This window comes from Plutella xylostella, chromosome 26 (genome assembly GCF_932276165.1).
Source record: "Plutella xylostella chromosome 26, ilPluXylo3.1, whole genome shotgun sequence".
In the NCBI taxonomy this organism is placed as follows: domain Eukaryota; kingdom Metazoa; phylum Arthropoda; class Insecta; order Lepidoptera; family Plutellidae; genus Plutella; species Plutella xylostella.
In genome coordinates this window covers 1,260,311-1,274,309 of record NC_064006.1, presented here as the reverse complement: position 1 = coordinate 1,274,309, position 13,999 = coordinate 1,260,311, and the positions used below count along the sequence as shown (strand labels likewise).

The window sequence follows — 13,999 nt, the reverse complement described above, 5'->3', positions numbered from 1 at the left end:
ATTCCCTCGTGAGCTGCTGTCGTCGGCAACCAGTCGATGCGGCGGCTCACTGAGACGTTGAACGCCAACAAGACGCCGCCTGGAACAGGCGGCCCCCCGGACCCAGGAGCTGGTTGGCCCTGGAGCTGAAGCCCGGGCAAGGAGGGATTCCTCAAAGGCCCGAAACCTGCGCCCTGACGGGCGCAGAAGACAACCAACGACGACCATTTACAATTTCCCTACTTCATTGACACTAATAAATAAACATTATACCTATACATATACAATACAAACAAACGTAAACGGGTCATCATCACCTAGACATAAAATAAGCGAACCCCTTTTAGGTTATGAAAATCTATCGATAGTATCGCAGCACTAGCCAAGGCTACTCTCCACACAGTGGCGTTGTTTGCTCTGGTTCACAAACTTTGAATTTAGTTAAACGTTCCCAGAGCAGAGAACACATTCTGAGAAGTTAATCTGTGATGCGCTTTCGGAGTACTGCGACCACTGACTGTGGTCAGCTATGTCGAGATAATACACTCAGGAGCAATGAAAATGTTCCACTTACGAAATTTCGACACCAATTGACCGCATTTTTGAAAACATTTAATTTAGAATTTGATTTAAATCAAAATCTTAATAATCTTAATACTTCGGTATTTCAATATTTTTTGTGGGTTAAAAACAGATTTTCTACCACAAATTTATAGAGCTTCTCGACTCTTTAAAATAGGTTTAAAAATTGACGTTGTGATAAACGAATTTTTCCTTTTTAGTGACGCAAAGAGTCGATGCTCTTGTGTTTCAAAATACATTTCAACCTTGATGTAAATTTACAATACGGTCTATAAATTTAAGGGTAAAAATTTAAATGGTTGATAGTATTTTTTGTTAGTCTGATAGGTTGGTAGTGCTTCGCATATTATTATTATCTTCTGCATTGGAGTTTAAGCTTAACACAGTTTGGAGCTGAATTTTGTCGCAAACACTCTGCAAAAAGGTCTCTCTGATTGTCTTCACTTCACTGAGATTTCTCTCTTTGTTGCATTGAACGAAATAACTTCCTTTGAAATTGCGGACTTTTTATGCCACCGCTTTATTATTTTATGTGCTAGAGTAAAGTCCGATTTTTTCATGTCTCATCGATATTGTCTTCGATAAATGTGTAGTACCTATAGTAGTTGATATAGAGGGTGCTTCAGCATTTGGAAACTCATAGAAATGGTAGTCAATTCAAAGTATGAGGTAAAATTTATTCTAAACGATGAAAGCTTTACTAAAATACTAATAAACAATAGAAATAAGTGATCTAAATAATATCTTACACCATAAAAAACAACTTATAAATAATTAAATAAATCTAAACTAAAAATACATGTTGATAGAAAATACCTTCAATAAAAAGCATCAGAAAAATAATGATGGTAATAATTTTGCAATGACAATGATACTCCTGTCCTTGTCTTTCTAATAAAGCATCTCTTTCTCTTTCTTGACAATGTTGAAGAAGTCAGTTGTAGCTTCTATGATATCAGCATCATCAAGACTTGGGTCTGGTATTCCCAAGGAATGAACACTTTCATCTTCAGCTTTCAGCTTCAGTTTGATCTCTCTGAGACGAGCTTCTATAATGCGTTCACGACGGACTTCACGATCTAGCATCTGAAAAAATAGTTTAGTCAATCCTTTATCGTTTACTATGCCATATACCTCTTCTGACAAATTTACATAACCAAACTTACGGTCAGGTAGACAAAGACATAACACTGTATGAAAATTTGAACATAACTTACATTGGCAAGAAGTTGTTTGTCGTTTTTGTTGGAAACTGTAAGACATGGAGATAGCTCCATCAGGTAGACGTCCCCACGCTCACTGCCGCACGCCACCCACTGCGCCTGAACAGAAATTATGAGTTAGTACGTAAGTATAAAAATACTGAAATACTTACCAAAGTTTAGGTATAATGCCTAGTAACAGAATCTTGAAAATCTAAAACTCTGAATGCTCAAAAGTATAAATTCAATATGCTGGAGGTAACATTATCTATATAGTCCAGTCAAGGAATGAGGTGTAGAGTGCGTTAGCAGGTAACTAAGCGATTCCTTCAGAAACTTATTCAGGGGGCTTAGGTTGTGAACATACCAAAAGTCCTGACTCCTAGGTGATGAGCAGGGGGAAGGAGGGGGGGAGAAAGGTACGAATTTTTGGTTTTTAGCTTATATCTCGAAAACAGTGCATCGGAGAGAAATATTTTCAACTCATGAAATGGAGCTCTTAAAATTATCTAAAACTTTCATATCATATGTTTTTTTCTAATTCCTAACCATTTTCGAGCTATTACCCTCGGAAAAAGCTGCTATTTTAAACTTGCATTTTGCTAAATTCACTGACATAACTCATCGAGTTAGTAAGCTTAAGTGTAAGTAAAATAGCTGTAACTTTAGGTGGGTTGGACATTAACCACCAGCACATCTATATATATTCTAAAAGGGAATTTAAAAATCGACAACTTTTTTCCTATTCATTTTTTTCATTTATGAATAGGTTTAGTTTAGACAATATGAAGCAATGTTTATGAATTTTTTGACATGAATGAATTTTTCTTGTAAATTTCAACTTTTTCAGAGGGTATATCTCTAAAACGGTTAGGAATTAGAAAAAATCATATCATAATAAAGTTTTAGATAATTTTAAGAGGTCTATTTCAATAGTGAAAAATATTTCTCTCTGATGCACCGTTTTCGAGATATAAGCTAAAAACCAAAAAATCGTACCTTTATCCCCCCCTCCTTCCCCCCGCTCATCACCTAGGAGTCAGGACTTTTGGTATGTTAACAAACCAAGCCCCCTGAACAAGTTCCTGAAGGAATCGCTTAGTTACCTGCTCACGCATTCTACACCTAATTTTGAGTCATTTATTGACTGGACTAATAACCACAAAAAACAAACAAATTTAAAATCGGTTCAGCTGTTTGCGAGCTACCACAGACAGAAACAAACACACAGATACACAGACGCGTGAAACTTATACCAAGCCTCTATTTTGCCAACGGTTAAAAAGGAGAATAACAAACTAACATTGTCATGGAAAGCCGCCCGCAGTAGGGGCTCTCTGCAGACCTGAGTCGTCAGTACCGGCTCATGCTGCTTCCTCAGCAGGTCCCAGCATGTCAGCGCACCGTTTGACTGCGTCAGAACTATCATTGATACTCTGAAACAGAAAGGTAGAGTTTTGTGATCCAAAATGTATAATGATGATAAAGAACCGAAGATGAAGAAACCGCGTCTCACACCAGAGATGCGGGTTCGAATCCTGGTGCTGTCATATATCAATTTCTTCTTCTTATCGACGACGACCGAATGGCGTAGTGGTTAGTGACCCTGACTACTGAGCCGATGGTCCCGGGTTCGATTCCCGGCCGGGGCAGATATTTGTTTAAACACAGATATTTGTTCTCGGGTCTTGGATGTGCCCGTAAAATGGCAATAGGCCCGCCCCCTATTACATTGGGACTAACATACACTCTGGCGAAAAGTGGGTGCAGCAATGCACCTCTGCCTACCCCGCAAGGGAGTACATTAGTACAAGGCGTGAGTGCGTGTTTTTTTTTTTTTTTTTTTTTCTTCTTATCGATTTTTTTGGAATTTGCTCAATTGGCAGTTTAGACCTTGGGAATATGGAGATAGATTTCCAGAGATCCACGTGCAGGTACTATAACACCCACAAACAATATAATGGAAAGACTTTTATGTCTCACCTGTTAGGGCTCCACATGCCTGACGTAAACCGGGACCGCTGAGGCGGAGTCCACAGGATGGCTGACTCTCGGCACTCCTCGCTCCACACCTGCAAAGTCAAAGTCAAATGCTTTTATTCTGATTATATTGATGAACTATATATTTTCCAAACTACTCTCCGTTCAATAAGGGTCTGTTTTTGTCTCTGGAGATGAACGGAGGCAAGAAACTCTTGCATGGGGCGCAAGGCGCGCACGCCAAGACCTGACAAAATCGCGCTCACTCACATCGCTCGGTTTGGAGAGCGACGGGAAACTTTTGTCACGTCTTGACCTTCTGAGCCATATTTTCAGGAATTTTAATAGAACTTAAAAGTAGTTGGTACACTATGTACCTATTCACCTTGCAAGTGAAGTCTCCAACTGACAAGAAGTTTTTGGCGTATATTTTGTTTCGCTCCAATGATATCACTGGGCCATTGTGCGCTTTTATCTGCAAGGGAAGGAGATTCTTTTATCAAACATTATCTATAACATTATAATTATTCAACCTAGTAAGTAAACATTATACAAACCTACCGAAATGTCAATAACCATGATATAAATATTTTTATTTATTGTAAATTATTTACTGTAAATTAAACACAAACACACTCACTCTCTGAACAATTTAAATTCCAAGACTATAGAAATTCATGGATAAATCTACTTCCCATACCATCGACTTGAATGCTCATAAAAATCCACCCGTAAGTAACGAGATACTCACATTCATAGGAAGCTTTTCGGTGGCCGTTTTCCCCTTACGGTTTCCTCCCAGTATCAGCCCATTTTCAGTCCCAACCATGAACCTTGTCGGTATCGTCGCCTCATATTCTAGCACCGAAACCCCATTCGCTGTCGCCATACTTGGAACATCAGCAGACGTTTTAACTACATCCAATATCATCGTGTCAGTTGGCTCACTCATATCTCGAAGATCCCACCACTTACACGACCCATCTGCACTGCCGGAGAAAAACTCCGTACCAACTTTAGGGTTTATCATCAAGACTTTGCTCACGAAATCCCTGTGAGAAACATGAGGTGGCGATGATGTTGTGACCTCTCCTGTTCTCTTGTCAAACGCCGCTACTTCCCCATTCATCATTCCACCAATCAGAACATTGGTTTCTTTAGTAAACTGTAGATCTAACAAGGGACTCGGTGGATTAATCACGGTTTCTGGAAAATTTGCGTTGTTGACATCCCAAATGTAAGATTCGGTTGGTGCTAAAGGTTGTCTATAGAAGTCGACGCTGCAGTATGTGACGGCAAAGACGTTGTCGTCTGGTTGCCATGCGATGCTGCTGATAGGACGCGGCGTTGATTGGCCGGGATGTGAGATGCCGCTAACGGGGCGCGCTGATTGGTCGCGGTACGTGTTGAGCTGCCGACACGTCAGACTCTCTATTGGCGGTTGCTGACTGAGCTCCGTGAAGTATGTCTCGTAAAGATTCGTCGCGTTGTTCTGGAGAATGTAGTGTTCTATGAGCTGTGAACAGATTTAGATACGGTTTTTAGGTAATTTCATATAAAATTGGTGGAAGTAATTTACAGATATTGTTCTTGGAGGTGGCAGTGAATAATATAATGTGACCTATCTGCTACATACCTGTCTGCCACATAAAGAGCCTCCCTGACTTCCCTGAGTAAAGCATCAACTGCATTTTGTAGTATTATGTTAGCGACTGATGCTAATCTGACTGGTTAATCCTTTCGCCACGGTGACCAATACCCTAGACCAACACTGTTTTTCACCGACACGCTCAGAAGAAGAAGACTATGGGTAGACCTTCCAAACGAGCATGACCATTTTATGAAGCACGCACCGGACCGTTTTACTAATTAAATACTCTATTTGACACAGAATGCGTAATTGCAAGTTTATGCAAGCGGCGCAGCTCACAGCGGCTGAACTCTAGGATTAAATATTTGAAGCACGTTGCAAATAGTCCAGCAGATACTATAGCGATTTAAGTCATTGATTTAATGCCGGTAGGTATATTTAATTATAGTAAAATATATTTCAGGAGCCATGATGGTGTAACGGATAAGATCTCGACTTTCATTCGTGTGTTGTGATGTTGTAATCATTTCAATAACCAATTACGTCCCGCCTACCCATTTTTACACCAGACACTATAGATTTTTAATTATTTCGATGTGACGGGTTATAGAATCCAATCACAACTACTTAGATACAAAAAATCGTATGTCGAGCTGTTCGTTTGGCATTAACAGTGGCCGTTGTGAACTCATGGTTGACGCACGGTTTCTAATAAATTAACTCTGGCACGGATCAAATGGAATTGGTAATCACTGTACCATTCTACCGGGGTTTTAGCCGGGCCAGTGCATAAGTACCTACGGTAGGTATTTTTGCGTTGCCAATTTATGCAAGTAATAGAAGTGTTGTTGATAATATTAACAAATTACTGAGGTTGCTCATCATCATCATCACGACCCATTACGTCCCCACTGCTGGGGCACGGGTCTCCTTCCAATGAAGGAAGGGTTTAGGCCTAGTCCACCACGCTGGCCAATTGCGGGTTGGTGGACCCCAACACAAGCAAGCTTGTGCTGAGAGAGTTGTCGGGTAAGTGGCCAACCCGACTGTCAGACGTTTTCAAGCCGCCCGAAGGCCTCTGACTAGGCTTAACGACTGCTGCCGAAGCAGCAACCGGGACCCACGTCTTAACGTGCCGTCCGAAGCACGGAAGCGTCCAGAAAAGCACCACTTGAAATTGGTCACCCATCCAATGGCTGACCGTGTCAGTTGTTGCTTTACCTCAGCGATCAGTTACGATCACTGAGGCCCGCTCGACTACGGACTACGGACGCTGAGGTTGCTCAATTTTTATAAACATAAGAAGTAACTCCCCCGCTTTCACAACCATTTAAATTTTTTTAATGTTTCTATAGATTTACTATATTTCATGTGGATTCAATTTATTCCTCACGTAAAAAATCAAAAGCTATCCCACCGTAAACAAACATCTATCTCGTATGTATCCCTTCCATCCCAACCCCCATGGTACCACGACACTCCCGATAGGAATTCCCTCTGCTAACTCAATGCTTCGATATCCAGCAATTGCCGCCAAATTCCGCTTTATGTATTTAGTGGGAGCTGTTTGACATCTGTATTTGTTCGGCTAATCACATTCCTTCGGTCCACTCTCTCGAAATTTTCCCGTAATCGTACATTAGACAAAGGGGTTAGAGTGTTTGTTTGCTTTGTTTAAGGGCCTGTTTCACAGTGTCTGGATTATGGATACCTGGGGTAATATATAACCTAACCCAACGTTAAAAACCTGTAACATTCAACACTAAAAGTAGCATATGGCTGTTTTGAACAGCATGCGGACTTCATCAGGCACGTGGAAAGGCACGCATTTACAATTAATACTTGTATTTGTATGCGTGCGTGATCAAACCCGCATGCCATTTAAAACAGCCCAATTTACATCGGCTAAACCGAATTGGATAAAACATAGTTAAGAACACCCAACAGCATAATTCCGTATGAATGAACTACAGTACCTAATAAGTAATAAAGCTTAAAACTCACTGGAGCGGTCCTATTAACGCAGTGGATGTACGCGTCGTCCTTCTCGACGCGTCGTCGGATCCGCGCCGTGGCGTCGACGTCGTCAACGTTGACGTCCGCCGCCCAGCCGCCCTCGGAGTGGTTGATGCCGGTGGTTTTGTATTCCGCCCTAGAAGTTAGAAAGAAAATACATTTATTTCACACACACACGGAAACAACACAAAAAATAAATAATAAAACAAATAATCAAAAAAAAAGGTAAAGGAAAATGAGCAAGGGTGTTGCTTCCCGGTGCAGAAACGGGTTCTAGCTCAGCTTGGTGCTATGATAAACCATAGCGCTGGTTTTCAGCTAGAACCCTGGGTGAAGTTAATATAAGCGTCGTAGATTGATATTGCACCTGGTATACTGGACTTAGCTGGAGCGAGGCCAAAAGCCGAAGATAGGCGGAAGTGGCGGATGTTAGTGGAGACCCTCTGCACCTCTGGGGTGCCATAGGACTAAACTGTAGATTCAATAGCTGTTTGTCGCCAGCTTTACTTCATCTTAAAATGTTTTCTAGGGGGGTTCTCGGATATCATCCAGGACAAACGATAGAGCTGGACTGTTATTTGTCACCGTAGAGAAAGAGACTACTGATAGTACACTGGACGTATAGAAACATATACTTTATTGGAAACAAACACTTAAATTACAAAAGGTAATGCACAACAAAGACGTTACAATTGGCGGTACAGTTAGATTATGTTACTCGAAAATGCTCCTTTCATAAAAACCGATGCTGACTATTTTGTTTAACCGAATGCACGTTGGAAGAGACTTGTTACCTTTCAGTGTTAACTTCATGAGAACTAAGCGACGGTGTGTTCTGGGTAGCCTGGTGGATAGGATTTCGGAGCATAAACTGCTTCTGTATGATAGTGTCGGGTAATATTGTATCAATCATATCCGGCCCAGCCTCACAGAACAGCGGCTGGCGCCCCATGTTACGACGCGACTTAATGTAGCCGTATCTAAAATCCATTGTATAAAGTTAAAGTAGGTAAATTGGGTTTAAAAATAGTTGTAAATTATGGGAAAGATAAAAAATTCTGTTTTGACTTTGGAGGTGAAATGTCAAGCAATGTCAGGGGGGAAAGTGATGCTTTGAAGTTGCGTTCTTGGAAAAGAAAAGTCGGAAAAGTTTTCTGGATCTTTATTCTGCGTTTTCAGAAATCCATCCCATGAAGTTCCACATTGTTGAACCACGATCTACAATATTCTGCTATTAAAATGCTACTTCGCTGTAATTGCCAACCTATTAGGTATTTTTGCTACTTATTTTTAAAGCATTAATATATTTCTACTTTTTGGCTTTTTTCAAATCAAATCAAATCAAATATTTTATTGCCATTAAGTGTACATGTATGCGTGCGTATTTCACTTCTAATAAGAAAAAAAAAGTTTTTCAGAAGTTTTTTCACTGTGATGGAGCGATATATTGTATTTTAGGTTACTGAATAGCGATATACCCCCAAGCAGGTACTACGGAATTCCCACGGGAATAACATTGTCAAAATTCCAATCTATTTTCGAAATACCTAAGTACATAATAAAATATCCCAATAGTGAATAAAATTTCTGACTTTAAACCTATGCTAGGAAGACCTCTAAACAGCTAACACTGAAAAGCACTATTTCATGCGATTTTCAGGAGGAAATTGGCTTCAGGCGAGCTTACAAGCGCGTGGCGAGAGGTTGATACCCACTCGCTGTCTAGAATAGGGTTGACTCTAAATTTTATTTTAAAGTTTTTAAATTTTATGTACCTAACCAGTAAAGCCATACGATAAATAAATAAATTTTAAAGTTACCTAACCAAAGTTCAAAAATTTATCGAATCATTCTAAAAAGCCCGTTAATTTTATTGACTCTTTTTATTTTAATGTTTCTTGCTTTCAATCGATATTTTTTATCATAGATAAGATGTGGTAATTGTTTCACAAAAAATAGTTTTTTCTAAAAACAATACCGTAAATACTGTCCTAAGCATTACAGCCATAGATACATCGCTGGGCTTGATGTATAATATTTTGTTAAACTTTTGTATCGCTCATATACCCTGCAGTTTAGAAAGACCCAGCCATTTACAATATCAGTTAACACGACGTGTTTACTAACAATTCAAATAGTATAAAGGCTTACATATATTATAGGCATTTTATTAACACTCGGTTATTTAAACGTTTCTAAATGCTTACACATAATTGGAGATACTCGTAAAGCAAACACATAAGCATTTTACATAGACCTTCGCTTTACGCACAACTTACTCCCACCGTATATATGTAACTCTTGATATATCACGTGAAAGAGTAAAGAAAAATTTACTTACGCACACACAACGACCGAACCCTTGTGCTTAGATCAACTCAATTCTGTTTTATCTCCCCCTGGGTAGGTAGTAAGGACTCTACGTTGTCACATTTTGTCAGTGCTGCTATACAAGTTGTTAAAAAGGGTATTTTTTTAGCGAAATAAAGTGACTGAGGGGGCATTCTTAGCAAATTTTATTGTATGGCTTTAAAAAAAAAAGAATATTTTATTATTTATTTGCAAATTTCCAACGGAGAACATAAAAAAAAAAGTTTTTGTATTACTTCATTTTAATACCTTTTTGCTAGTTGCAATATCTCTATCGACCGGTAAACATTTTGAATGAGATAACTCGTCTCGTAAGAGTATTTTTAAATTAAACTATATATTCTTGAGTAAGTACACTGTACCCCTTTTATATCTCTAGTCCATCCATCCAAAGGTTGTCTGGAAGAGATCGCTATAAGCGATAATACCGCCTTTTGTAGCCTAGTTAAGTGTCTATGTAAAATTGTTAATTATTTCTTGGTGTACAAATGAAGAGTACTCTATCTATCTATTTTCAATCAATCGAATTCCCGGAGTACCTATATCGAACAATATCAAGTAGTTTTACGTTTTCGAACTTACGTAAGTACATATATTTATAAGGACAAAGGCCCAGGTCTAGTACAGGTTTGATAGTATGTCGAAAACTATAAGAGTTTACGTTTTCTCGCATACTAAGTGGCGCCTCTAATGGAAACTATCATGAAACTTTTGACAGATAATGTTTGCAGATAACAGGAGAAAACGTAAACTTTTTTCGTTTTCATAAATAGCAAAATCCGTACTAGAGGGTCTGATTGACAATATGTGCTATCGACAACAGTAGCACAGATAAAATGCCACCGTATAAAACATCTACATATAAAATATATCTACATACATCTACGCTGCTCTGTCTATTCGAAGTGTTAAAAGGATAAATTCTAGTTCTTGTGATTCGAAAAGCTCACGGAGACAAAATCTGAAAGTTCGTTAGAAACAAAAATTGTACCTACATCGTGCTGAAAGTTGGTCGTTACAGTCGAGTAAAGAGAGTTGTTGAAAATACGAGACGACGAGGTTAGTATATATTTAACAGATGTTTAGCGCTGTGAAACGCCTACGAAATCTGTCAAATTTCGTTTCGTTGTTAAACAGTGTTTAAAGTTTTTTTTGTGGTAGCACAGTTACGTTTTTTTCCTTATTTTTTAAGAATTAATTTGTATATGCCAGGATATGAACCCGTGGCCTCTCAAACGAGAGGACGAGATCTTTTCCGTTAGACCAAACTCTGATAAGCACTATATCGCTAATAAGTTTACAGCTTCTTTTCTGTATACATATATGGCCTAAGTTCTGTTAATTCTGTTCTTGTTACAATAATTAATATTAAAAAGTTTACAAATGTTTATTCCTACGAATAAAATTAAATAACCTTACCAATAGCTAAACCACTGCAGTGTAATTGAGGTTCATTTTAGACCATAGTTTAGTAACAAAGCAACTACATTCATGAATTACGTTAATTAATTAAACTGAATGAATGGGAACTAAACCAATCCTAATTATTTAGGCTTTTAAGTCCATTTAATTATAGTTTAGTACTTATTTTCATTTAGATAAATAAATAATATTTTTAAAATACTAAAAATATTATTTTGCCACCTGACGCGGGCACTGAGGTCCCTTTATAGGGAGTCTAGTGCGTGTGTCAGGATAAACGGAGCCTACACTGACTGGTTTGGTATCCACAGAGGTGTTAGACAGGGATGTGTGGCTTCGCCTTGGCTGTTTAATTTATTTATGGATAGTTGTCTCAAGGATATGAAAGATGACGAAAGAGGTTTGCGAATAGGAGAGTTGCTTCTTAAGTGTTTGCTGTATGCTGACGATCAAGTCATACTTGCATCGTCGGTAGAACGGCTGCAACAACAAGTAACTCTCATGCATGAAAGTTTTAAAAGGAAAGGAATGAAAGTGAATGTTAATAAGACGAAAGTTATGGTGTTTGAAAGAGAGGAAGAGGTAACTGAATGTAAGATCACGATCGAGAACGAAAAAGTGGAGCAAGTGAATGAGTTTGTTTATTTGGGTTGTCTGTTTACGAGGGATGGGAAATGTGAGGGGGATATTGAAAGAAGAGTGAAAGCGGGAAATAAAGTGAATGGGGCCTTGCACTCTTTCATGAGGAGTCAAAACGTGTCTCAAAAGGCTCGTTTGGCTGTTCATGGGGGAGTGTTGCTCCCTACGCTAATGTATGGAAGTGAAAGCTGGGTTTGGCAGAAGAAGAATGAAAGTAGGGTAAATGCTGTTGAGATGCGCTCTCTAAGAAGTATGTGTGGACTGAAACTGAATGATAGTGTGAGCCCCTTCGACACGACTCACAACTATAACGAATGCCGGATGGTACTATCTTGAAAGAAAACACCAGTATTACTATCACTATTCACTTCGAGGATCTCTGGAGTTGTTCACTGTTCGAGCTTTCTATTAGAACTGAACTGTTCGACTGTTACTATTAAACTGAACTTAATGTGCGCCGGACACCTCGCTTTATATAGGCCGGCGAGCGATCTTCCCGAAAGTTCCAGAGATACCCGAGGTCACACTATTTATTATTATTATTATTTCTAAGTAGGTATAAACATTCCATTCTTTTCTAGTAACTATAAGTACCTAACTTAGCATCTAGAAAGTTCGCGGACGTTGTGGAACATTCCCTAACCATTGTTCTAGAAGCTTCCAGACTATTGTAGATCTATTGAATCCATACTAATCCTTCTAGAACTTTATCGAAACTACTGGAAAGTGATAGAATGTTCCAGAACCTTCGCGAGTTATCTACTCTGTCTATCGATTGTCGCGAACATTACTCCCGCCGCAGCTCTTGTAGCTGAACTATCCAGGTCGCGACATCTTCGTCGATGGGCAGCTCCTCTGTCATCTCCATGGTAGGCGCCCGCAGGATTCATGACGTCTCCTTGCTGCTGAGAATCTCGCACATACTTCTCCATCCATCGTGCCCAATACTTGTCCGTTAATCTCTTGTCTATGAGATCCAGTCTTCTAACTGCCAAGTCACACTTGCTGTTGGACACTACTTTCCGCAGCAGTTCGGTCTCTCCCGCCGGTATACCATTGAGTTTGTCCGCCAGAAACGGCAGCGCATGCCGATCTATCCCACTATCTGTTGGACTATCGAATTCTGTAGGGAGATGAACCATTTTTATGGCACTCACACTCATCCTACGATTCTCTAGACTACGATCTTTGTTCGTGTCTATGGATGGCGTGAGTGCTCCGTCAACTTCAGCTGGGGGCGGCGATGTTGGACCCTCACTCTCGACACTGACTGGTTCAGCAGTAGCTGACACGATGAAGTTGCAAGCAGGACCGTCTTCAAACTCCGTGATTTTGAATTCTTCCTGTTCCGTTGTTGTCGCACATTCCACAGGAGCCTCTTTATAAATCTGCAGCGGTTGACTCCGCTGTGGCTCCCGCCGGTTTTCACTGGCGATGATTTCTTCCGCAGGTTCAGGCGGGACATGCACTTGGTAACCTGCGACTTCTTCCGCAGGTTCAGGCAGGAGAAGGCAGGGCAAGACATCCACCACAGGTTGGCTGACGACGACATTTCCCGCAGGTTCAGGCGGGACTTGGCACGTGGTGACGTCTTGCGGTGCGCGTGCGAGTGTTCTTCTCCGAACCCGTGCTTGTTTTATCTCTTCTTCTAGTGCGGCGACCCTGTCTTCAGCCAATTTAGCTTTTAATTCAGCTTCCTCAGCTTTAGCTTTAGCTGCAACTATGGCCACCAGAGCTTTAGCTTTAGCCATCTCCTTTTGTCGCTCAAGAAGTTCCAAGCGGGCCTGTAATTCTCTGCGCCGCGCACGAGAATCAATGTGGCGCGATGAACTTGGTGGATGTGAAGTTCCGTTCTTCGACGATCTAGACTCGTAGACACTTCCTTCTAATGCAGTGGTGACAACGGTGGTGGGGGCAACGGCAGTTGTGACACCGGCGACTACTATAGGGCAGGGTGGCAACAATGGAGGGGACAGCGTCTCCGTCGTCGGCTCTGACGGCGGTTGTGGACCTGGTGTACCTCCTGTGGTTGCACCCGATGCCGATGCGTACTCCGTTGCATCTGCAGACTTCACCATGGAGACTGCAGATGACTCTTCCGAAGTCTTTTTTACTGCGTACGACTTCTGAGACCTCGTTACAGGCATCTTCTTTTCTTCCAATCCGGATGCACGAAGGACCATATATGTAAGGTCACTTCACGAACTAACACGAATGC

General features: G+C 40.4%; 2 protein-coding genes across 2 annotated transcripts; both read right to left on the bottom strand.

Moving 5' to 3' along the window:
• Positions 1–1,217: 1,217 nt before the first annotated feature.
• LOC125490697 (dynein axonemal intermediate chain 2-like) lies at positions 1,218–3,196 on the bottom strand. Its single transcript, XM_048630713.1, has 3 exons — positions 3,067–3,196; positions 1,779–1,883; positions 1,218–1,647 (listed from the first exon to the last, which is right to left on the bottom strand). Exons 1-3 carry the CDS (start codon positions 3,190–3,192, stop codon positions 1,453–1,455), a joined length of 426 nt encoding a protein of 141 aa, XP_048486670.1. The 5' UTR covers positions 3,193–3,196; the 3' UTR covers positions 1,218–1,452.
• Positions 3,197–3,742: 546 nt separating this feature from the next.
• On the bottom strand, positions 3,743–8,442 carry LOC105398355 (dynein intermediate chain 3, ciliary). Its single transcript, XM_011570430.3, has 5 exons — positions 8,145–8,442; positions 7,339–7,486; positions 4,495–5,259; positions 4,129–4,218; positions 3,743–3,835 (listed from the first exon to the last, which is right to left on the bottom strand). Exons 1-5 carry the CDS (start codon positions 8,339–8,341, stop codon positions 3,743–3,745), a joined length of 1,293 nt encoding a protein of 430 aa, XP_011568732.3. The 5' UTR covers positions 8,342–8,442.
• Positions 8,443–13,999: the final 5,557 nt, after the last annotated feature.